The sequence below is a fragment of the Cygnus atratus genome, unplaced genomic scaffold, assembly GCF_013377495.2.
Source record: "Cygnus atratus isolate AKBS03 ecotype Queensland, Australia unplaced genomic scaffold, CAtr_DNAZoo_HiC_assembly HiC_scaffold_84, whole genome shotgun sequence".
Classification (NCBI taxonomy): Eukaryota; Metazoa; Chordata; class Aves; order Anseriformes; family Anatidae; genus Cygnus; species Cygnus atratus.
The window spans coordinates 235-26861 of record NW_026110209.1 but is presented as its reverse complement, the minus strand read 5'-3'; the positions used below and the strand labels follow the sequence as shown (position 1 = coordinate 26861).

The 26627-nt window shown below is 38.2% G+C and overlaps 1 protein-coding gene across 1 annotated transcript in view; it reads left to right on the top strand.

The window, feature by feature from the left end:
• LOC126913779 (DNA polymerase zeta catalytic subunit-like) overlaps positions 1–26083 on the top strand; it is a gene marked incomplete at its 3' end in the record, with an annotated part of 30964 nt that extends 4881 nt beyond the window's left edge. Inside the window, exons 2-12 of the mRNA XM_050717009.1 lie at positions 6742–6836; positions 7376–7480; positions 8450–8534; positions 8620–8768; positions 9056–9184; positions 11370–11607; positions 15447–15586; positions 18567–22767; positions 23144–24126; positions 24728–24810; positions 25942–26083. Of these exons, the coding sequence (XP_050572966.1) occupies positions 6749–6836; positions 7376–7480; positions 8450–8534; positions 8620–8768; positions 9056–9184; positions 11370–11607; positions 15447–15586; positions 18567–22767; positions 23144–24126; positions 24728–24810; positions 25942–26083 (6343 nt within the window). The remainder of the gene's footprint in view (positions 1–6741; positions 6837–7375; positions 7481–8449; positions 8535–8619; positions 8769–9055; positions 9185–11369; positions 11608–15446; positions 15587–18566; positions 22768–23143; positions 24127–24727; positions 24811–25941) is intronic.
• Positions 26084–26627: the final 544 nt, after the last annotated feature.

The window sequence follows — 26627 nt, the reverse complement described above, 5'->3', positions numbered from 1 at the left end:
GAGGGCTTTGATCTAGTAAACTGTAGTGGGTAGTTTTTTAATACTGTGTCAATTCTTGCTTTAGTTCAATGTCTCAGCACCTGAGGAATCAAACCTTGGTACTTTCTTTGAGTACAGTGAGCTCAGCTTTCATCCTACATTGTTATTATGGCAGTGGATAGTGCCAACAAGCTTCTACTTTCCTCAGAAATTAGGATCATTCTCTTTAGCCTCTCTGCCTCGTCTCAAAATAATTACAGAATCACAGAATCGTCTAGGTTGGAAGAGACCTCCAAGATCACCCAGTCCAACCTCTGACCTAACACTAACAAGTCCTTCACTAAACCATATCACTGAGCTCTACATCTAAACGTCTCTTAAAGACCTTCAGGGACGGTGACTCAACCACTTCCCTGGGCAGCCCATCCCAATGCCTAACAACCCTTTTGGTAAAGAAGTTTTTCCTAATATCCAACCTAAACCTCCCCTGGTGCAACTTTAGCCCATTCCCCCTCGTCCTGTCACCAGGCATGTGGGAGAATAGACCAACTCCTACCTCGCCACAGCCTCCTTTAGTGTACCTACAAAGAGTGATAAGGTTGCCCCTGAGCCTCCTCTTCTCCAGGCTGAACGACCCCAGCTCCCTCAGCCGCTCCTCATAAGACTTGTTCTCCAGACCCCTCACCAGCTTTGTTGTCCTTCTCTGGACTCTCTCGAGCACCTCCATGTCCTTCTTGTAGTGAGGGGCCCAAAACCTAACACAGTACTTGAGGTGCGGCCTCACCAGAGCCGAGTACAGGGGGACAATCGCTTCCCTAGCCCTGCTGGCCACACTGCTTCTTATACAAGCCAGGATGCTGTTGGCCTTCTTGGCCACCTGAGCACACTGCTGGCTCATATTCAGCCAACTATCCACCAATACTCCCAGGTCCTTCTCTGCCAGGCAGCTTTCCAACCACTCATCTCCCAGCCTGTAGCGCTGCTTGGGGTTGTTGCACCCCAGGTGCAGGACCCGGCACTTGGCCTTGTTGAGCTTCGTACAGTTGGCCTCAGCCCATCGGTCCAGCCTATCCAGATCCTCCTGCAGAGCCTTCCTGCCCTCGAGCAGGTTGACACACGCACCTAACTTGGTGTCATCTGCAAACTTACTGAGGGTGCACTCGATCCCCTCATCCAGATCATCGATAAAGATATGAAAGAGGACTGGCCCCAGCACTGAGCCTTGGGGGACGCCACTAGTGACCGGCCTCCAACTGGATTTGACTCCATTCACCACGACTCTTTGGGCCCAGCCATCCAGCCAGTTTTTAGCCCAACGAAGCGTACGCCAGTCCAAGCCATGAGCAGCCAGTTTCTTCAGGAGAATGTTGTGGGAAACGGTGTCAAAAGCCTTACTGAAATCAAGGTAGACCACATCCACAGCCTTTCCCTCATCCACTAAGCATGTCACTTTGTCATAGAAGGAGATCAGGTTCGTCAAGCAGGACCTGCCTTTCATAAACCCATGCTGCCTGGGCCTGATCGCCTGGTTACCCTGTAAGTGCCGTGTGATGACACTCAAGATAATCTGCTCCATGAGCTTCCCTGGCAATTGATTTGGAGCTTAGTTACAAAGGTACAATGGATTTGTATTTCCATTTTTCAGCATAGTCTGCAGGTATAAAAGGGAATTTTAAATGAATTAATTTGAATATCTCTAGTAGTCTAGACATGGCAACACAATGTTTAGCACCCATGATTTATCTTGCTTCTCATCAGAGTAAACTTCATTCTTGTACAGATAGGTTGCCTCCAATCCTGTGCTCCTCCTCGGTTAAGCCTGCCTTTCATACATGTGTATTACAGGTTGTGTCTTGTGAACAATTCTATCTACGTTCTGTTTTACAAAATGAAACCTAGATGATATGAAAAGTGTTGGCTGGGACATGGTAAATCTTATTTTCTAACCTTGTTTTAGTAGCGAGATTCTCAAACCATGATTTTGAGATTACATTGACATTGTCTTTTTCATATGGTATAAGCCCAATGATTGGTCTTATGTATCCATAGGGCAATCTGTGATGAACAGATCACTTTGAGAATCTTCCAAGTCGTAATTGCTAATCATCTAAAGTAGTTCATGTGTTCAACTGGCGAAAATTAGGAGACTGGATATTTTCTGGCATTTTCATGCTGTCTTCTCACCTGGTAATTGCAGCCTTATAGCTGCTCAGGATATGTGATTTGATTTAGGAGTATTGGGAGATGCAGTGACATGTGACATGAAAAGTGTGCATTCTGATCATATTGTGGACTCGTTTCTCAATTCATAATGTGACTGGGAGGGAAGGGAAATGATGGCAATGGGTAGTCCTTATGTATGCATTAGGGCATGGGCAGTCTGCTTCAGGTAGAAGTCTGAGCTGCTTTGATTTAGGAGTTCTATGATCTATTTTTTTAATTATCACAAAAGATCTGAACCAATACTGCTGACTGGAGGGATTGGTGATCATATGTTAATATGTATCTTACAGTCATTAATGAATTCTACATAGGTGCTGCACTGCTTCTGCTGGACTGCTTTTTGATGTTTAAAATAAAGAAATGTCCTGCTCTGCATTCTTTTCCTCTAACAGAGCAAAAACCAAAACCAAAAGAAAAATGCAATAAATTTGCAATATTACATTTATGGTACTAAGGCAACCGCAAAACTTGACATCACAAATTTTAAAAGTATGGCTGCCCAGAAATTATTCTGCAAACTTTTTCTCTCAGCTTTTAAATGATGTTCTTTCAAAATATTAAGTGTCTACCAATTTCTAAAAATTTACTTTCATGATACCTATTCCTTTTTTCTTATCCTTCATTTTGGTTCTGTTTCTCATTTTTGTAGTATGTATAATACAGGGTTTCAGTTCCCAATAGCATTTCCCTTGTTATAATGTGATACAAGAGGAGAGCAAGGATGATTCTTGGAAGCTGAGTCTGCTGTAGACAGGTTGAGGTTATCACAGAAAACACCATCAGCCTACTGGAGAAGAATATTTTTTCCTTACCCGAGAAGTCACATTATGCATCAGGTGACCAACCAAACTAGAGCTTTGCATTACTGTGATACATGGACAGAATCAATGACCAAATAACTATATATCTCCTTTCAGTGCTCTCTGTCTTTACACCCATAAATGCCAATATTTTAAGATTACTTAAGACTTGTTTAATTTTCTGCTTAAAACTCTAACACTGGTTTTATTTCCATCTTGTCATGCAGTTCTTTGCCTAAACAAAGCTACCAAGCTGTAAGTGCATAGAAATGAGACTTAAATAAAATAGAAAAGATGAACTGTTTCAGAACTTCATTCTTTTATGTTTAAAAATAATTTTCTTATTTACTTAGAAGGTCTCAGTGTTCTCCCCAGCAATGCAGGAAGCTATTTCTGCATTATGCAAAATGCAGTTGATATTTCAACTGATAATATTTCTTCATAGGTTGATAAATATATACAGGAGTAATAAAGTAGTTATAGCCTAACAATTTCAGTTTTCCCTCTACATAATAGTGTGATCTAACAGTCTTACTAGGAAAAGAATTTGTTTTCCAGTGCCTTTCTTAATCTTTATGTAGTTCCTAGGTTGGCTTTCTGGGCTGCAAGTGCACATTGCTGGCTCATGTTATGTTTCTCATCAAGCATCTCCCACACCCTCATGAGTGCTTCTCTGCAGGCATGTTCTCAATCCATTTTCTGACCAGCCTGTATTTGTGCTTGGGATTGCCCCGGCCCCGGTGCAGGACTTTGCATTGGGCGTTGTAGAACTTTGTGAGTTTTGCACAGGCCCACCTCTCAAGCCTGTCATGGTCCTTGTGAATGGCATCCCTTCCTTCCAGCATGTTGACTGCACCACACTGCTTGGGGTTATCAGCAAACTTGCTGAGGGTGCACTCAATCCCACTGTTCATGCCAACAACAAAGGTGTTAAACAGTGCTGGTCCCAATACTGACCCCTGAGGAACACCACTCATCACTGATCTCCACCTGGACATCAAGCCATTAACCACAACTCTTTGAGTGTGACCATGCATCCAATTCCTTATCCACCAGGTGGTCCATCAAATCAGATGGATAACGGTCCATCCATCAAATCCAAGTCTCTCCAATTTGGAGACAAGGGTGTCACACAGGACAATGTCAAACGTTGCACAAGTCCACATAGGTGAGGTCAGTTGCTTTTTCCTTATCCACCATCAGTGTAGCCATGTTGTAGAAGGCCATCAGATTTTTCAGGCACAACTTGCCCTTAGTGAAGCCATGTTGGCTGTCACCAATCACCTCTTGGTTTTCCATCTGCCATAGCATAGTTTCCAGAAGGATCTGCTCCACAGTCTTGCCAGGCACAGAGGTGAGACTGACTCACCTGTAGTTCCCTGGTTCTTCCTATTTTCCCCTTTTACAGTCAGTGGGAAGTTCACTGGACTGCCCTGACTTCTCAAATACAATGGAGAGTGGCTTAGCAACTTCATCCACCAGTTCCCTCAGGACCCTTGGATGCATCTCATCTGGTCCCGTGGACGTGTGAACCTTCAGGTTCTTTAGATGGTCCCAAAGCTGGTGTTCTTCTACAGTGGGCAGTTCTTCATTCTCCTAGTCTCTGCCTTTGCCTTCTGCAGCTTGGGTGAAAGCTTGAGCACTTGAAATCTTGGGCAAAGCTAGAGCACTTGCCAGTGAAGACTGAGGCAGAAAAGTCATTGAGTACCTCAGTCTTTTCCATATTGTGGGTAACCAGGTTTTCTGTTTCCTTCCAGTGAGGGCCCACATTTTCCCTAGTTTTCCTTTTATCGCTGATGTACTTACAGAAGCCTTTTTTGTTGCCATTGACATCCCTAGACAGATTTAGTTCTATCAGGGCTTTAGCTTTCCTAACCTGATCCCTGGCTGTTCGGACAATTTCTCTGTATCCCTCCCAGGCTGCCTGTCCTTGCTTCCACCCTCTGTAGGCCTCCTATTTCTGTTTGAGTTTGGCTAGGAGCTCCTTGTTCATCCATGCATGCCCTAAGGGTCTTTAACTCCTCCATTTCAGAGTCACTGCAGCCAAGACTGCACTTGAGCTTCACATTCCCCACGAGCCTTGTTGGTGAGAACAAGGCCCAGCATGGCAGCTCTCCTTGTTGGCTCCTCTGTCACTTGGAAGTTATCACCGACGCATTCCAGGAACCTGCTGGATTGCTTATGTCCTGCTGTGTTGTCCCTCCAACAGATACTGGAGTGGTTAAGGTCCCTCATTAGGACCAAGGCTTGTGAATGTGAGGCTGCTCCTATGTGTCTATAGAAGACCTTATCTATAGATAGCCCTCTTAATTTATCCCACTCCCCACACCCTTTTCTTCTTTTGAAGACAATATCTTAGCCTTTGCCCTTTGGGCAGTAGGACCTCAGTTTGTAGAGGAAAGGATTGTTCTCCTGGGGGAACCCTGGAAAGCTGGGGGCCAGAAGAAAGTGAGACAAAAGAAATGTTGCACGTGTTTGGAAGTATTCCTTCATTTGGCAATTCACTTACATCATGGACTGTAGGCAGGTCTTTGCATGGGCTGTTTTCTGAGAAGTCGTCAGAATTTTGCTCTTAAAACATATGCGGTATGTCTAAGCAGTTTAATTTTACCTTTCTTTCAGTTTTCTAGATAGCTTAATACTTCATTTTCAGAGAAGGCGGCAGGGCTATCTGGCTTTTAAATACACCTGCTGCCTCTTTGCACTATACTTCCTTCTATTCAGAGCTTACAGAGAGGATTGGAAATACTGATGAATTATATCTTAGATTCTACACTGAAATTCTTGAGCCTGTGTTGTTGTTGTTAGAGAATACATGCAGATGTTGTAAGTAATGAGATAATTAACCTAGACAGAGGATCTTAAAGATTATCGTATTTTAATTAAAGAATAGCCTTTTTTAGTTGTAGATAGCATTAGAAGGATTTTCTCTGTTTCCCTAAAAGTTTGCCAAGGGTAAACAGACTTTGACATAAACCTGAGAGGTTTCTCTTTCTTAGCCTTCTCCATGGACTTTTTAAATTTAGCTCACTGACAGCAACAGGTGGAAGGCCACTGACCTTAACAGATATGTCACTGAAAAGGAAGATGATCAGATCACTATACAATAAGCTTAAATCTGTTTCTTGTATTTTAAGTCTTTACCAAGCTAGTTATCCCTAGTTGTGCTTATGTTTGGGATGCTAATACTCAGGTCATATTTACTAGGCTTTCCCCAGGCACACGCCCCACCCTCTAAATAAAAAGTAGGTTGTGAAAAATAAAACATTTTTTGCTTCACTTCCCTTAGTAGGAAGTCTTACACTGTTTTGATTGCTCTGAACTGTGAACAGGGAAGGAAAGTTCTTCCTGATACTTCTTCTGGATATAAGGTTATGCTAACACAGGTGGTCTATTGGCTGAGAGTTCTACAGACCATTTCATACTGTATTTGATGAGGAGAACGTTATTATAAATGCTGTAGTATTTAGTATTGTTTACCACTTCTTTCTCTTCTTCCCACCAAAGAAAAAGTGTAATCCCTTTAAACTGAAGAGACAAATTCCCCATCTAATTAGATTGGGATATAACCATTAATTTAAGACTTCACAGGTGAGGATGAGAACTGGTAATTCTGTATTCATTTACTCATCCTCATCCCCTGTGAAATACTTTAGATGTTAGTTAAAAAACAGTGATGATGAATGTTTTAAAATCAACATACTGATAAAATTAACTGACGTTATTTATGTTGTCACAGTTCTTTAATGTTGAAAGGTGTTGAGCCACAAAGTACCTGTGAATTGGAGGTGGATGCAGTAGCTGCTGACATTTTAAATCAACTGGATATTGAAGGTGAAGTATCAATAACTTTGCCCATAAAATATTTTAAAACAACTGTATTGTCATCTCTTTGTTAGGTTCAGTTTAGTTAAGCCACAGTCCAGATTCCAGATTTCAGTATTAGTGATCTGCTAATGTATAACATTTCTAAAGTTAAAAAAAAAATAAAGAAGAAAACAGATTTTGAATATAGTTTATTTTCAGAGCAACACAAAAAGGGTTTTGTTAATGTATAACAGAAGGCTTTAGACCTATGAGTAAAATACCGATATCAAGTACGAGTACATATACATACACAGACGAATTTGGTGAGAAGACCAGCAAAACCTAAAGAATTTTCTAGAAGCAATTAGGAGTTTTATGCCATAACTTGCATAACACTGAATCCTTGAGTAAGGCAAGAATCGCAGTAAAAATAATAACAGGTTAGAATGACAAAAGAGGTGGAAAGTCTTTTTTTTTTTTTTTTTTTTTTTTTTTTTAAATCTGGGGGAAAGAATGCATTTCAACATGTTGACAGACTTCTCTTCATGTGTTATTGTGTACTTCAGCCCAGATTGGCAGAAACCCTGGTTTGCAAGCTATATGGGAAGATGAGAAGCAGCGACGGAGAGAGAAATGTGAATCTTCTCAGATTAAGACACCAGATTCACAAGGTAAAAAAATAAAAATAAAAACATCACCAAACATATATTATGCAGCTGTTTATCAAAAAATTTGAATGAGAAACAAGCAGGAGCTAGAACTGAAAGCAGTGTGTCAAATTTCAAAGCTTTTTAGGTGTACTGTTTTGCTGCTCCAAGTTTACTGATTGACCAGGATGTGTATTCCAGATTTAAAAGTAAGATACAAAACTTTGCCTAAAAGCATCTTGATTCAGCTAGCTGCAGAGCATTTTGCAGGATAAATGGTGATGACAATTAAGATTGTGTGCTCTGGATGGAAAATATTTAAATGTTTAAATACTGGCAAAATTAAATCTCTTATCCTGAAGCTTTCTATGGTAGTTTATGCATAAGGCCAGTTCCTTTGAAATAAAGCTAAGGTGATGTTAGATGAAAATCATAGAAGGATAGAGAAATCCCTTATTTTTATGTAAAATTCATTGCACAGGGAAGACTGTGCTCTGCAAATTAATTGTATAATGAACAAGACTATTCTCTGTAGAACCTAGGCCTTGTTTCTTTTAAAATATGAATGATATTTGGCAAGCAAGTCAGAGGACTGCAAGAAGGAAAAAGATAGGTTTCTGGCTGAGGCAAACTGCTTTCTGATCGCTTTTTGTTCCTGTGTTTCTCTGTAATTCTATTCAGGCTTCATAAACCAGAATTTTCAAAATTGTTCACTGATTAAGTAGTCTTTTCTTGGATGCTCACCTTGATGTAATTGCCACATGATTTTTAGATGCTGTTAATACTTGCAGTTGAAAATGAGATCAGTGGGAGTAGATGAAGTATTTTCAAGTTTTTAAATACACTTGAAAAATCAGCCCTCAAATTTGACGCTTAAAATTAGCGGACACTTCCACTTTGAGCTATTTCCTAGTAGAATTAGGAATTTTAGCCTCCCTCTGTGTTGGTAGGCCCAAGTAAAAGTGACTAACATATCTTTTTTAAATTTTAAAGACCGTGGATTTGTGCCAGCAACAGAGAGTGAAAAATATTTTCAGAAGAGACTTAAAGAAATCCTCAAGCAAAATGACTTCTCTGTGTAAGTGCTTAGCCATTTGCCATAAACTATAGTATTCTGTGTAAACCTTAAATATGCATTTAAAAATTGGTTTTCAATTAACTAGAACGTTGTCAGGATCAGTGGACTACAGTAATGGATCAGAGGAGTTCTCTGCTGAGCTAACACTACATTCTGAGGTACTTTCTCCTGAAGCCTTTCAGTGTACACCAGCTAATATGGTAGAAGTGCATAAAGATAAAAAGATGAACAAAGGTGAGTATTTTTAATAGCATAATTGCTTAGGCGTAAATCTATGTCATGCTTTGGCTGTATATGCTATTAGCAGAAGCTAAGGAAGATTTGATTGTCAAGTATGAAAAAACCTCTGAAGAGTAGTTTCACTTTTATTTTGTTGTTAGAGTAAGCGTTTTAAAAATTGCTACAGCAAATAATGGAAACATACTTGAATAGTAAAATCCATTTTAAGTGGTTTGCTTTCATACTGTATTGATGTCTGTGACTGAAGTTTTATCCTTTTGCTTTTTGTTTTTCCTTTAAAGAATCTAATAGGATGCATACTGATAAAGAAGAGGAAGCACTTATTAATGAAGAAGCAATTTTAAACATTGTGGAGAATAGTCAGAGTTTTCATCATTTGTCTCAAAGACTGAGTCAGACTACAGTTTTTAGTGAGTATAATTGAAATGTCTTTTCTTCTGGGCTGTTTTTATTGTTCCACAGTCTTCATTGTGCTCTCTTACCCTACTGGTTGTGAAAGGAAGTATTTTATCTCACAGAATTTGTCAAGCGAATAGAAACTTCACCTCCGCCACCACAAAAACATCTTATTTTCTAATAATGTCACCGGTACAGTGTGTTTGTAGAAGCTACTGTGCTTTACTGGTTAAGTAAGCCTGTCCTCTTGACGGGTCAGCTCAACGCAGCCTCTTGGAGGGTAGTACTCTTCCTTATGCTCCTTGGATTGTAGGACTAAAACTATTAGACTAAACAGGATTTTGACTGTCTGTCAGTGATATTCTTGCAGTTACCATGTCTTTTTCACAGTAATGGTAGAGAACATGCTCATGGGCTGTCTTTAGAATTTCTGCTGTCTGGGGATACTGGGCTATAGTAGGCTGATAATGAGAGGCAAATTACAGAAGAAATATTTCCCAAAATGTATGGATACAAAAGAATGGTTGAAAGCAAAGAAATGAGAACAATAAAATATTAAAGAGAAGGAGAGAGACCATGACAGCAAACAAACATGAGTGGCATGAGGGGAAAACGATAATAGAATAGCACTACAAAGGAACTTGCATGGAAAGTTACTTCAGGTAGAAATACTATAGGGGAAACAAAAGGTACATAGTTCATGCTATTCTATGTATATTCTAAGAAGGTACATGGAAGCTGACAAACATATGCACTGATTTTTGTAGTGAAAAGGTTATTTCGAGAGGTTGAGAAATGGCTAAAATTATATGGATGTGTCCTGTGTCTGTGTGTTTGAGTTGCTCAACCAAATAGGGCTGTTGAAAGGAGCATTTTTTTCCAGTGGGTAGGGAATCAGATGGAAATCTTATGCCTTATTTTTTTGTTTCTTTTTCTTTCCTTTTATCTTTTTATCATGTGGCTACTAATGGCTGGTGTCTCATGTTACCATCAGTTTCTCATGTTCCTTCATAGCATGGACTAGTCTTTACTATGCCTTTGTAGAGTCAAAGTGCCATAGGGGCTGTGAAACACACTACTTCTGCTGGTGTGAAATCTATAATAATGTTTACATTAATGGGAAGTCAAGTTTGGAGGTTAATGACAGGCCTTATGAAGGGCAAAGAAGGCAAGAAAAGAAAGTGAAGTTTTATTCAGAACTCCAGCCAAGGCTATGTTTTCCATTCTAAATGATAGTGTGGTGTCTTGTGAAGCCTTTGTAAAGCTTGGAAAATGCCTTCCTCACAGATACTGAGACCTATATGATTCTCAGGATCACTGTAAATCATTATATTTCCTGAGGAAAGAAAATAGACATTGTAGTTCTTCAGCCAGAGGAAAAGGAGAGAGGAGTAACAAAGATGCCTAATAGACTGGAGACCATAAATTGATGATGAGGTCAAATCAAAGGTAAGCAGGAGGAGAGTGATAGAAAAATTATGACTTGGAATGATGCTTAAGAAATAAAAATGAAGAATGAGAAAACATGCATGAGTTAGTATAAACTCAGTTCAGACAAAGCAAATCAAAAATAAGATATAAGGGATGAATGAAATCAGATGAACTTTTGGTGTGAAGTAAAGGAACACAGAAATAGAGTAGGTTGTAGTAGCAAGAAAGGGGAGATGAAGTTAAGCAATAACAAAAGGAAAGAAGGACCAGTCAGTAAAAATCAGCACCATCCTTCATGAGATGCAGTGATTGAAAGTCTTCAAGCAACACAGAGAAGTGCCCAACAAAGCTTAGCGCAGCCATTGAAATGGAGAGAGCAAGAGAAGGCAAGGATGCTTCAGAAGCTGGCACGCATGCTGAAATGAAAGGGGAGAGTGAGGCTTTACTGAACAAGGGGAGGTATAGGAGGGTGGAGGCCAAGAGAAGTGTTTCCATTAAATCCTACTACAGTTGAAACAGAAGGGCAGAAATAAAATAAAGATTGTCAGTATTCTAGATAAAGGACTAGAAAACACAACAAATGGTAAAACTGTAAAAATAAGACAAGTATGAAAAGTGCTTTGTTTCTGTAGCCACCTTGCTTTGGACAGTAGCAAGCTAGTAGATTTTTAAATGTGGAGGGTTTTGTTTTGTTTTACCAGGAGAGTATAACTAGTCATTTACAAGTAGAAAAAAATATAAATTGTGTTTTGGGGACTCTTTCTGCAGTGAACAGTAGTGCTGATGAGGCCATGATTGATCTATTGGCTGGTTTGGAGAGTGATGGCTATCAGATGGGACATCACAAAACACTCTCTCACCATCATTCTCTTGGAAGCTGTCGAAATTCTCAGAACAGTGATGATGAAGAAAATGAGCCACAGCGCGAGAAAGAGGAAATGGAACTTAGCTTGGTAATGTCGCAAAGGTGGGACAGTAGCATTGAAGAGCCTGGGCCAAAAAGGAGGTATATATGTGATTTTCTTTTCTTAATGTGTTCTTTTCTGCCACATCCTTTCTTCCTCCTCTTCTTTCCCCTCCCCCCCCCCCATTTTCAAGTGTGCTAATGTGAACTGTAGAGGTGTCTCTGTTGAAAGCATTGAAAAAAATTATGCAGATCTTGGGACCGAGTGCAGTTGTGCAGCTGATGCTGTGACTCACCAGTTTCATATCGCAGATATAGGTGAAATGTTTAGGTTTGACTAGACGTAAGCTTCTAGCTTGCTGTTTGAGGAAAAATTGAGTAGTGTGGGTTTTTTTCTACAAGTCCAGATACGAAAATTTTAGTTGTAACCTCTTTTTAAAGTCACACCATGAATATAGGACAAATGTAAGGTGTATTTCGTGCATGTGCCTTAACTTTCATTAAAGTGAATGTTTAAGGAACATTCTTGCAAAGACTGACCTGACCCAGAATGGGTGTTCTTCTCAGAACACCCATTTGTTTCCATGCTCAAAGCTTAGATTGAAACATGAATGTTGCTCACTTTGTTGGACTGCTAAAGGTCAGCAGCTTGAATATTTTTAAGGCCAAGATTCTTGGAACACCTTCTCAGGTTGTAATGACATTTTGTAGTCTACACTGATGACTGTTGAAAGAAGCTATATCCAGTTTCTCTTCACTCATGCTTTAGGCAGACCTTCTGGTATTTATAATTCTATTTGAGAGATGACAAACTTAACAGATGTAACATTTTGATATTTTTTAATAGAAAATCACAATTATACTATGATTCAGAGAGCAAGAGAGGCATAGAAATATTGAATCTTTTATTTTGTGAAGGCATGCAGAAAAGTTGTAACAGAATCCAGTTAGATCATTAGTCTCCTAGTTCTAGAGATACTTCATCTCTAAAGTAACTTTTCCTATTTGACCTTTACTTTCTTTTTTTTTTTTTCCTCAGTACTCTGGAAAGTTGAAATTTCCAGAATCTAAAACACTTAACATTAGTCTTCAGTTTAGTGGCAGTATTTGTGTAAAACTAGCCTGTATATTGCAGAATATATTAGCTTGGGCACGGCTCTCTATAGGCATGACTGTACAATTTCTGTAGTCAAGTAGATCCTGAAGCAATTAACTGTTTTTATACGATAAAGAATCCAACTTAAAAACTCATCAGGCATGATGAGTTGGCCCATGAGTAACTTGCTTGTGTATGCCTACATCTTCATCTCAGACAGAAAGCACTAGGGAGAATGTACATAGCAAGTGCTTCCACACAGAGTCAGCTGATATCTAGAGGGAGTTACAAGCTTTGCTTCAGTGTGATCTCTTCAGAATTTGGACTGACTTCAGAAGAGAGCATGGGTATCTCAGCCCCCTGTATGATTCTGGTCATGCATGAAGAACCAGTTTGAGTCTGACGATGGATCCAACCCGATTCTGCTCATGGTTCATTCTATTTGTGCTGCTTCTTAATGCATGCATACATACTATGACTTTTTGTTATTGGAAATCCACAAATCTTCCATTATATCAAATAATACATTGAGATAATGGGTTGTCACAACACCCTAGTGACTAAATTAAACAGCTTGGATTTGACTTGTGATGGGAGATAAAAGCCCAGCGAGACACGAAGAGCCATATGGTGGTGTCATGCTGTGTTAGACAAGTTTTCCTGGAATCTAAATGCTAGGCTTGAATGCAGAGAGATCCAAGTTGTTCTTTGCAGAAGTCATCTCAAGCCTGACTTGGTTTACTAATATTGACAAAGATTTGCTTTGTGCACAGGATCATAGCATAATCCCAGCTGGAAGAAACATCTAAATGTTACCTAGTCCAGTGCTGTGGTCAAAGCAGCTTTGACCAGATCAGCTGCCTAGGACCTTTTCTGGTTGAATTTTGAATATCTCCAAGGATAGAGGTTGCATAGCCTCTATGGACAACATGTTCCAGTGTTCAAACACCCTCATGGTGAAGAATTTTCTCCTTATACATGACGTTCCCTGAGGCAGCCCTGTGTCCACTTCCCCTTATCATACCACCATGGGCCTCTGAATCTGTTTTTTTCTTTACATCTACCCACTGAGCCTCTGATGAGTGCAACAAGAACTTAGTTTTTTCTCAAGGCTGAACAAATCCTATTCCCTTAGCCCTTCCTTATAAATCATGTGCTCCAGCCTCCATTCACCTTGGTGGCCCTCAGTTGGATTTGCACCAGTTTCGTCAGTGTCAGCCTAGTAGTGGGGAGCCCAAAACTGAGCCCAATACTCCAGATGCAGCCTCACAGCTGCTGATACTGGCTACAGTCTTGCAGTCTTGCACCTTTACTACAAAGGCACACTGCACACTCAGACCCCAGGGCTTTTACATCCTTTTCCACAAAACCGTTTCGTAGCTAGGTCGCTCCCTGCCCGTAGCAGTGTATGGAGTTATTTCATCTAATTTGTGTGACACTGGATTTGTCTTTGATGCAGTGTTTGAGGTTTCTGTCAGTTTATTCCGCAACCTGCTGAGACCCTTTGGGATAACAGCCCTACTCTCCAGAGTATTGGTTGCTCCCCTCAGTTTGATATTCACTTGCACGTATAGCTGAACGTCTTTGCACTGTACTTTTCCATGTTTTCTGTTTTGAGAACATAGAAGAGGGAAAACTAAATTGACTTAGTTCATGGCCACTGTGAACCCATCTATCCTTGTTACTGAGGTCTCTCCTCCAACCCATGCTGCTTCCAGACTTTGAGCTTATTGCTCCTGAACTAATAAACATGGCTTCATCCAAGATGGTTCATTGCTGAGCCCATTCAGATGTCTGTGGTGTTATGATGCATATAATTCATGATCTAGTTGTACTCCACAGATAAGAGTTCTTCAAAAATAGATAAATTAGCACTGAGAAAGCACACTAACCTAAATGACTTCAAAACCTTGGTATTTACACCTTCTAAGGTACTACACAATAATATTTTTATATATGTCAAGCTGCTCATCAGTTGAAAAAATTCTTTACTAGGATAGATTTATTTTTATCTTACAAAAAAAACAGAAACAGACAAACAAAAAGTTCCTAAAGATTTATCTGGACTCACTTCTTGTAACCACAGGATAACTTGCCACTTCAAAGAATTAAGTCTATCTCATGATTTATTTTAAAGGAGAAGAAATCAAATTACTCAGTGCTTCTAAAGTGGTAATTTACTTATGGGTTTGTTTTGGGAGGTTTTCTGTTTTATTTTTTTCCCCATTATATAGTAACTGCACCTTAAAAACCTGGAAAAAATCATCAGAAGTTTGTATTTGTAGATTTATTCTTTTTTCTCCAGCAGATTTATGACTGTATAAACAGCAGCTTGGAGCAGTTAATGTAGAGTGGCTGAAGTATTAGCAACAGCAACTTCAGAATATTCAAGGAGGGATGGAAACAAACATTTCTTTGGTGATTGTGCTTTAATTAAGCCTGCCATGAGACAGAGATTCCTTTAAAAAAAAAAAAAAAGCCATTTCCTAAGAGCTAAACTGAAAAGCATGTTGGACAGTTGCTTTAGTCCTCAAGTTTCAAGCAATAAAATTAAATTTCAGTGAAATTGAAGCAAAATCAAGCATCGAAATCCCCTAACTTCTTAACCTAGTGATTTCTGCTGTTCTTGTCTGTAGATTTTAGAATTTTTACTACTTTCGTTGCCTGTTAAAATAATAATATTTTGAGTTTCGTAGTGAGAAATATAATAGTTTTTTTGTTTGTTTCACTTTGCTTGCCCAAAAACCATATAACATCGCATCTTTTTGATTTTGAGGTTCCCTGTGGCTTTAGGTATTTTCTACTTGAAGTATTCTGCATAAATTAATTCCTTCATTTTCTTTAGGTCAGCTGGCAAAAATATGCATCGAAGTTCAACAGAAGAGGATTCATCTTCAGAGGAAGAAATGGAGTGGAGTGGTAGCAATATGCTCCTAACTAATCTCTCTATACCTCAGTTAGATGGGACTGCAGATGAAAATGGTGGTAAGTAAATAGAAAAATGGCTTTGGAATTGAATCACTAACTGGGTCATAGTTTGCTTTCAGATCAATTTGCTAATTCTTGAAAGTCCTAAGCGTCTTCGATTGTTGTCTCAGCTGGAAGGAAATGTATTGCAGTCTATTGCAGAAGAAGGCCCTTAACATCTTCCTTATCAGTCAACAGTATTGTAATCCCATCATCTACAGTGAATTAACAGAATCTGCATTTCCTATTGTATAAATGGTTCAAAAAGGGTATTGTTTAGTAAGTTTTAAGGAGAAGTTCTTTGTTGCAAGGGGTATTTTTCTGTTACTACTTGTTCTACAAATATGGTGCTAAAATTAATGATTCCGTAGGATCATTTATCCTGCTGGGATTTTATTGTATATAGTAAATTTATTATTGTGTAAATTTAGATGGTTAACTTTGCTTTGCAAGTATTTTGCCACCCATACTAAAATACAGTGAGCCTTTGTTTGAGCCTGTGTTACATTCAGCAGATTGCATGTTCACATCCTGGGATTGCATGAGTTAAAACTATGCAGTAGAAGGCTGCTGCAGAAGAAACTGCCTTTCAAAAGTCTATTAAAATATTAAAAAAAAAAATTAATTTGTAGAGATAGGTCTTGCCATCTCTTTCTAACAGGCTGTCTTTGTTCGAAATAACCTTGGTTACTAGAATGCACGCTTTGAGATTAGGCAAATACATAACTAATAGTATTTGTTTCATTAGCCAAGCTACCTACTTTCATATTTATAAAATTCTGAGTGAAACAATGTAAAATGTACATATCCTGGGGTGGGGGTAGAATATGTCTGTATCCAGAGTTGTCCTAGTATTAAGTTCATTTTTGTTCTTGGTATAATCAACAGTAATTGATTTTCTTTGTTTCAGAGACGTTGTATTACTCATATTTCATTGTCTTTAAAATCTGAAATTTGTGGTTAACAACGCTTTTGGTAGAAACTTTCCTTAATCCATAGTAAAAACTGTTTAGTGTAAAAATCTTGTTGGCACACATGCGTGTACCTAATATCCTATTGCTGCATTTGCTCTTAGGGGAAGGGATATAATCTGCTACAGAAGTTATGTATTTGTGTCTCTTGAAACTATTTGACAAAATAATAAACATCATGTATCAGTACACAAAATATACCTTAATATACCTATAAGCAATTCTGTATTGAAGAAGGTGACCTATATGATCTTAGTACGTAGGCAACCACAACCATTCTTTCATGTTCACTGTTTAAAGCATAGTTGGCTTTTTTCCGTTGCTTTTATAGGTATAATAGTAGGATTAATACATTAATTGATGTACTTACTCATATGATTGGTTTTGCAAAGTGCACAATTGTGATTTCCTTATTTGCTATACTTTGTAACTTACTGTAAAAAGGGATGTTTCTGGCTAATGAAATTGTATCTTAAATCATTGTTTAAATTGTAGAATAGTCTAAGTATTTTGAATATTCACATGCAGGAAAAGAATGTCCACTTTAAGTTTATTACTGCTCATTTAATCAGATACAAAGTAACTTCTACTATATATAAACTTTGTAAAACAGGACATACTCAGAACAGATCTCAGTCCAGTTCATCTGAATTTTAAAAATGTTTATCCACACATGAATCTCAGTGTCCGTAACATCTGATTGATTAATAGTATTTTTGTGGTTTTCATGTGTGTCTGAATAGTCAGGTGTCTTGCAAATGTTCATTTGGCATTTCACTGAACTCCCATTTTCTTGGTCTTCAATTAGTCATCCTCGTTCTTTGTGTGGATACTTCCTCCTACTCTCAAGAATCACAGGCTGCATCTCCTGCTGCCTGTTTAACAGCTCAGTGACTCTGTGTATGCATTAGGAAGTGTTATTAGAAACAGATTGAAACTTCCTTTTATTTTCTCACCCAGCTACAAATAAATTGCAAAGATGAAGGCACTATGAATCTAAAATAATCCACAAATTAGTTTAGACTAAAAAAAAAAAAAGGCAAACACTCAAAGGGTCTCCCATCTAGTATGACAGTTTGCAGCTCATGCTTCCAAATCATACAGCATGTTTCATTAACTCCTGTTCCCCTTCAACATTTCAGCTAGAGTTGTGGACACATCAACAAACTGCCATGTGCCAGGAGCTCTGTGGTATCTGCCTCTGCAGTGGAATAAACTCTTTGTAGTTACTTCGTGTTGACTATAGTTATGAACAAGCATACATACTGCAAAGCAGATGTTAATTTGTTACTTACCGTCTGCCTGCACGCACTTACCCTGCAGTAAATGTGGTGAAAGTAAAAATGAAAGAGAGGAGAAATAGTCCTAGTTCATGTCATGAGTCTGCACAGACAATTATCACAGCACATGCTGGTTGTAGACCTGTATGGGAAAGTTAATGTGTGAATATGAATTTATAATCTAACTAATAGTACAAGCTCTTCACATAAACGCCTGAATGGATCAACCACAGGATAGTTGATCCAAAGCCCTTGCTGTGTTATAAGCTCATGCTTCAGCTTTCTGTGAAACGACTTTTCTATATGGAGAAAATCATCTAAGTACATTCCCTTGTTTTTTAGAGCCAGTAAGTATGCATACTTCTCAGGGACAAAGCAGGATACAAGCTTTTCTAAAAGTCAATCTCTTTGTATTTGGTTTTTGGAAAATGATTTTAGAAACCTTCTTTCAGAAAGCCAGCATGAAATCTTTGCCAAATATATATAAGTCCACCATTTATGAGTAATTGACAGAATATCTGAGACAGAAATGTACTAATGATGTGATTTTGATAAAGCAACTCATGTACTTGGGATCTGTAGTTGTCATGATCATAAATGGAATATGCGTTAGAAGAGGTTTTGGTGGGTTTGTTTGTTTTTGTAGGGGAGGGCTTTCATGAAAATATCATTAAAAGGGTTAATACCTTAGGTGTTCTTTTTTTTTTACAGGAAAACTAGAGTAAAATTGCTTGTCTTCCATTTCAGACAATCCTTTGAATAATGAAAGTTCTCGAACTCACTCCTCCGTCATTGCAACAAGCAAAATGTCTGTAAAGACCTCAATCTTTCACAAAGATGCTGCTACACTAGAACCCCCGTCTTCTGCTAAAATTACTTTTCAGTGTAAACACACAAGTGCCCTTTCTAACCACGTTTTGAATAATGAAGATTTAGTAGAAGACCTCTCGCAACCAAACACGGAAACAAGACCTGAACTTTCAGTCCATTCTCTTACAAAAGAAAGCACTTACACAGCAAAGTACCCAACATCATTCAGCAATAGTACCCATGCAGAAAACTCACATAAAGAGAGTAACAAGAAAGATACCCTCCCAGTTCCTTCATGTGAAAATAATATTTTTGAGTATGAAGATGATATTTCATCAGTGAGCAGACAAATACCTAGCAGGAAGTATACTAGCATCAGAAAAGCTGAAAAGGATGTCTCTTTTATGCATGTGGGCCGCCACATTGGTGACAGCATGTTGAATAAAAACTCTTTTAACTTTTCTGATTTGGGCCACTCTGGCCACTCCAAAGGTAAAATGTCCTCTGAAGTAAATGAAAAATCCAGCAGTGCAAGTATAAATAGTTTTTTTCCAGCAACAGTTACAGAAAATTGTGAATTGGTGTCTTGTTCAGGAGGCAGTCGAACTGTGGTACATGCACTTGAAAATAACACTGATGAAGGTGGCCTTAATAAGCTTAAAATTAGGTATGAAGAATTTCAGGAGCATAAGGCAGAAAAGCCAAGCCTCAGTCAACAAGCAGCACATTATATGTTCTTTCCTAGTGTTGTTCTTTCTAATTGTCTCAGCCGACCACAAAAGTTAGCTCCTGTAACATATAAATTACAGCAAGGCAACAAACAGTCCAGGCTGAAGCTGAATAAAAAGAAACATAGTTTTATCAATCATCAGGAGCCTGCAACTGTAAATGATGTTGTATCAGTGAAGGAAAGCTGCTATACACAAGGTAATGCTTGTAGTAATATTCCTGATAAGGACAGTGCTTTACCTAGTGACTTAGTCCAAGTTCCTCTTGAGGCTTTTGAAAACAAAATGCCTACAAGTACTGCTAATTGTAATGACTGCCAGATTGGAGATGGATCTCTTGAAACTGAGCAGTCATTTGGATTATGTGGGAATAAATACACACTTCGAACTAAACGGAAGGTAAATTATGAGACTGAAGACAGTGAATCAAGCTTTGTCGCACACAACTCAAAAATTAATCTACCTCAACCAATAGAAAGTGTTGAAAGTTTGGATGGGTCTCAGAAGTCTCGAAAACGTAGAAGACTTTCTAAAAAATTGCCACCTGTTATTATTAAATATATTATCATCAATAGATTTAGAGGGAGAAAAAATATGCTTGTTAAACTAGGGAAAGTAGATTCTAGTGAGGAAAGAGTAGTACTCACAGAGGAAAAGATGAATTTATATAGAAAGCTTGCACCTTTAAAAGACTTTTGGCCAAAAGTTCCTGACTCTCCTGCAACCAAATATCCTATTTATCCACTAACACCAAAGAAAAGTCACAAAAGGAAAGCAAAACATAAGTCCACCAAGAAAAAAGCTGGAAAACCGCAAAAAACAGGTAGTAAAAATATTAAAAGAACTTTATCTTTCAGGAAAAGGACTCATACAATTCTTTCTCCTCCTTCACCGTCATATAATGCTGAAGCTGAAGACTGTGACTATAACTATAGTGATGTTATGTCTAAATTAGGTTTTCTTTCTGAGAGAAGCACAAGCCCAGTAAACACATCCCCACCTCGTTGCTGGTCTCCCACTGATCCAAAAGCAGAAGAAATCTTGACCAACATGGATAGAGAAGCTTTACATACTAGAGTCCCTAATATGTACAACAGCAAGGCTGTTAATTCTAGTGTAGGAAAAAATAGTAGAGCAAAAACTCAGGTTAAGAAATGTAAAAAGAAATTTGCTGGCCCCACTGTATCAACCAAGAAAAAGAAAAAGATGAATCAGGCTGATAAAACAGCAGATGATGGAAAGAAGAAACCTAGAACAAAGCAAAGACAGAAAACAACAGAAAAAGTGTCCTCAAGAAAGCGCATGGTATTTAAAGATGAAAAAGGAAACACTCACTCTACCACAGAAGTGAAGTTTGTGCTGAAACGTCAAGATCTACCTGAGATTTCTTACAGCGCACAGCCACTTCATAATCCGAAAGATGGTCCTATTCCTGGCTATCCAGCAGGATATCTACCATCGGCACAGCTCCCTTCAGGAGCTGATGCACAAGGTAATTCGTCAGGCTGTTTTCATTCATTGATGGAAATTGATAAGCCTGTAGATGCACAGTGTTTACCTGCTCCTCGAGAAGATCCTCATTCATCTCTCGTGTCTACTCCTCCAGCATCTGGAAGGGAAGTACCAAAAATGAGCTCTCAAAGGCCTAGGACTCAAAATGCTGTATTTAGAATGAAGGAACCTGCTCTCATTAAAAACATATTTGACCCATCTAATCACTCAACTCAGGTAACACAGAATGTGCGCATCTCTAAAGATAAGACTTCTGTAAAAGCAGAAGAGATAAAAAATTTGCAAAATAGGTATTTACCGTCAGCTGGAAAATTAAATGAAGCTCGTGACTCTTTGGATGCAACAAAGATGGATCAGTTGCATGCCACTAACTATTTGCATTGTAAAGACAATAATCAACAGCAGATTTTTTGTTTACCAGAGGCTTCCAAGCATTCTGATCCTTGTTCTTCTATTCTTAAGTCATCTGAGGAAAGCCCTGGGCCTCTTCAGTTGCCTAAGAACTGTTTTGTAACCTCTTTGAAGAGTCCAGTGAAACAGTTAAATTGGGATCAAAACCAGAGAGGATTTATTTTCGACATGTCACATTTTAAACCTGAAACGGTAAAACAGAAACCTCTTTCAGAAACAACCATGCAGCCAAAACCCATCTCTCAGTATAAAAACAGGACTATAGTGGCCCCGTCAGTGTTCAGTGAAGGACAGTCTGGCCTCGCTGTTCTGAAAGAGTTGCTCCAGAAGAGGCAGCAGAAAGCTCAGAATGCAAATGTTACACAAGAATCATTACCGGTTAAAACACAGCTGAGCAGAAGTACGCCGTGCCCCGTGGAACAGAATAAAGCAGTCAAAAGGTCACGGACAGTCACATCGCCTAGAAAAGCACGTGCTCCCAGGAATACAAAACCTAAAGAAAAATCAGCAAAACTTTCCAAAATGGAGTCCTTAAGCCAGCAGGTCTCTAGTCGCATCGATCATTCTGTTTCTGATGACAGCCCCATTTTTTTTTCAGACCCTGGTTTTGAAAGCTGTTACTCGCTAGAAGATAGCTTGTCTCCAGACCATAATTACAACTTTGATATTAATACTATAGGGCAAACTGGATTTTGTAGTTTTTACTCTGCAAGCCAGTTTGTCCCAGCAGATCAAAATTTGCCCCAGAAATTTTTGAGTGATGCAGTTCAAGATCTTGGTTCTGGACAAACAACAGAAAATGACTTTCTGTATCATAATGACCAAAAATCTGATGAAGAAAAACAGCATTCGTCAAGCACAAGTAAGTGGATAAGATCTGGTTCTCTGAGCCCTGAGCTTTTTGAGAAAACGTCACTGGATAATAACGAGAACCACTGCCATAGCCAATGGAGGAAAAATGTTCATCCTTCAGCTTCTAGATCTAACTCTGTCGATACCTCTTGTACGCAAGAGACAGAGGTTTGTTTAAATGAAAAGTTCAAATTGAATAGAAGTACGGTAAATAAGGAGAGATTTCTTAACCTTCCTCAGCCAACCAGCTCAGACTGGATTCAGAGCCACATGAGAAAAGAAACCACTTTTGAACCCTGTCAACCACTTGATTCTGTTAATACCTCCTTTGCATCCATATTGTCTTCTCCTGATGGTGAACTTATAGACGCAGCCTCAGAGGATTTAGAATTATATGTTTCGAGAAACAACGAGGCATTAACTCCAACTCCAGATAGTTCACCAAGGTCTACCAGTTCTCCCTCACAATCAAAGAATGGAAGTTTTACACCTCGTACTGCTCACATTCTTAAGCCGCTCATGTCCCCACCCAGCCGTGAAGAAATCATGGCAACTTTGCTGGATCATGATCTCTCAGAAACAATTTATCAGGAACCATTTTGCAGTAATCCTTCCGATGCTCCAGAAAAGCCAAGGTACTGTGTTAAAGGCATTTCTGTCTACATATGCTTGTGATTACATTAAATTTAATTTATTCCTGTAAACAAATTTATGCTGTTATGTGGCACAGATGCATGAAAGATTCCATCTGATATATCTATATTTGAAGCTGAAAATTATTGTACTTCTCCTGCAAATACCCATTTTCATTCACGACACTTTCTTTTTTTATCGTTTGATATTTTTGTAGTTAGTGGAAGTCTGCCTGCTTGATTTGTAAAAGAGAGATACTGTCCACAGGAATTGCATTGTGAAAAGACTAGTTAGCAGGACTCTGCTTGTCTATTATCTTAAGGACTGCCTGCAATTCAGTTTAGAGCAAAGCAATAATTCAAACTATTTTCTTTTCAGGGAGATTGGAGGACGGCTTCTCACAGTAGAAACTAGACTTCCAAATGACCTGCTTGAGTTTGAGGGAGACTTCTCATTAGAAGGCCTACGACTCTGGAAGACTGCGTTTTCAGCAATGACAGAAGGTCCTAGACCAGGGTCACCTCCTCATTACGGTCACTCTACTGTTAATAAAAGAGAAAGTAATAGCCATAAAACTAGTGAAGACAAAAAAATAGTTATAATGCCATGCAAGTGTGCTCCAAGCCAGCAACAAGTTCAGATATGGCTTCATGCCAAAGAAGAGTATGAACATTTCAAGAAATTGCCTAAGAATCATCCTGCTGAGCTGGAAAAGGCAGCTGAGAATTTCAGCTCCACGGTATTGTCTGGAGAGAAACCTAAAGAAGTAGTAAAAGCAGCTAAAGATTTAAATTTGTCAAGCCTGGAAGATGAAAGACCTGTTGTGCCTACAAAGGATTCTCCTGCTTCTGTGGCAGATCCTACAAAAATACAAACCAAGGAAATGTGTGATAAGTCTGTAAGTACTATAGGAAATTCTATAAATATTAAAAGTGACATAGATTCCAATAAAACTCCATCTGAAAGCAAGATGCTTACTCCTTCAACACTAGAACGGGATAAGGAGGAGGAGGAAGAAGATTATTATGTCAATTATAGTTCACCAGATTCTCCAGTGCTTCCACCTTGGCAACAAGTAGCATCTCCAGATCCCAAGCAGTCCAATGCAGAAGATGCAGAGTGGAAAAGTCAGGATGTTATTTTGTCTTCTGTGGAAGAAAATGATGTAGCACTTGTTGGAAGTGCACAAAATTCTCCGTCCACCCAAGAGGATATTAAGATGACTTTTGACATGTCTCCATTTCCACTTAGTGAAGATCCTGGAAATTCTGAATCCGTTTGCTTACATAGTACACCCATCATGCAAAGAAAAAATAGTGATGGAATACCTGAAGTTTTGGGGTTTACTCCTTTATCAACAGGTAAATTCATTAACTGATCTTAATGATACTCAAAATGTTTTCCTGAATATGATAAGATACATTTCTTTTGACATGTTGAGAAAATGCCTAGATTTTCACAAAAATTTATTTAAATTAGTTTGGGAAAGGAAAAGGCCTGCACATCGTTGTTAAAGTAACTATTTAATTATGACAAAAGTCTAGTAGCAGAACACACTTGTGCTTCTTGGTGTTGTTTAGTGTCTGAACTCCAAAATGCTGGTTAAAAAATCTATTTAAAAGTATAGCTTAACTTGGAGGATTTGAAAATCTTGTTTGTTACATCGCTTTTAATAAGTTATATTACAAACATCATTTAAATGTAGAGTGTAAATAACATTCTGATGCTAGAGATAAGGTGTGGTAAATTATTGGCTGTGTACTGTGCATTCCTAAATGTCCGTAAATACCAAATCGTAATAGTTGTGCTTTGGATTGGAGAGAGAATAATGTTATATTTGTTTATATGTTATATATATGTTTATAATGTTAACCAAATGCCTCTGGTTGTTTCCAGCATGTTGTTTAATGTCTAGACAATATTATTGAGGCTAAACAGTTTTTCACTTCTCTTTGTTTACAGAACCAAAAACCCAGAAACTGTGTCATAAGAGAGGAAGTAATGCTGATGGTCTTCGAAGAGTACTTCTAACCTCACAAATGAAGGTAAATAAAGATTTTATGCACAGATGTATTTTTTATTATGCTACACTTACGTTGCCATTCTCTTTCTAACTAAAATAATCTTTCTCATAAATTAAACAGATACCCTTAATACATATTTTTTGGAATTTTTAGAATTCTTTAGGATGATTTTCTTTTGTGTTGTTTTTTTCTTTTGTTATTAAGATCTTGAAAAGATATTTAAGATGAGAGGGTGCAATTGCTGTACAGTCAGTATACACTCAGGAAGAAGAAATAAGTTTTATTTGCAGAAAAAAAAACAAGTTGGATTTTAAGATTATGTTCTATATTTTAGGGTAGTGAAACACTAATGTAACAATAAGAGACACCATCTAAGAATGTTGTGTCGTTTTGTTTGCAACATACTTTTTAAGTTCTGTTGTGATTTCCCTTTAATACACACACACATACACATATACATATTTGTATCTCTGTGTGTTTATATTAGTTTTCAGACAATGTTTTAAACATTTTCTGAAAACATAAAAGGCAGTGAATGGCACTGGTATGCTTACAGAGTAGGAAGGGAATGGATCATGTGAAATGATCAGACTGGCATGTTTTCCTTAAAGAGTATTTCTGCTCCCCTTACTGGAAACAGAACACTTGGTTAGGTGCATCATGGATCTGACCTGACAGTCTTTTCTTTTGTTCTTAATATACTGGTATTCACCCAGTTCGAGAGGGTAAGTGTACCCTTAATTCAGTGCCATTATAAAGTGGTGACCAAAACAGGGTAATTTTAATATGAATTTTTGGTCAAGAGCTAATAGAGACTTGATGGTTCTGCTGTCCTCAGGTTTCTAAGAAAACTGACATGAATTTATTTAAAAAACAAAACGAACAAACAAAAACAGGTATTTTAAACTGCCTTTGGCTTTACTATGATGTTTCATTAACATTATTCCTAAAAAGGAGAAAGATACAACTTTTGTTTCCAGGCTGCAAAATGATAGGAATAGTGAAAGCTTTCTTTTAGTAGTTGTAGTGTAGCATTTTCATTTTAATTGATAAACCTGTATTTAATTTTGACACCATTGTGTATTTATTTAGCAACCTGCAATTTTTTCAATGTGTGTGTGTGTGTATGTTGCTTTTTTTGTTTTTCAATAGAATCAGTTTGCTGCCCTTGGTGCTCCAAAGATAGAGTCTTCTGAGATTGAAGGACCATCTTTAAATAACACTTACGGTTTTAAAGTCAGTGTGCAAAACCTGCAAGAAGCAAAATCTCTACATGAGGTAATTTACATTATGTGTTATTTTATAAAACAATAGTTCATCAAACTAGTTTTATAATGGCAGTATTTACAAATCCTTTCCTCCTGACTTATAAGTAGTCAGTGTGTGATGTCTGCAGCTTTAAGTAATTGCTGTACTAGTTTCAACTTGATCTCTACATGCTTTTATTTAATAGTATTGGACTAAATTTCAGAATATTTTGTTGAGTAGATGGTAAACCTTTCTTTAAACAAACACTAAGGGGAAGATCAGGAGGAGGAAATAGTAGGGTTTTCTATAAAGATATTACTGGAAAAAATAGTTGGTCGTAACTTCCACAGATCATTTCCTTAACAAGTCTTCTGACCTCATTCAGTCAGTAGTCCCTCCCTGTATCTCTCTCTACGTGGTAACTTCTGAATCTGTTGGCCATTGCTGCTGCATTTAACAGAGTGCTAGATACCTCAAAAAGTGTTTTGATATGTTTCATGTAAGTCAGAGCTTGGTCTGAGGAGAAAGATCAAAATTAATGCTGGAGAAAGGGATGGAATGTGAATACTGTACTGCTGTGTTTGGCTGCT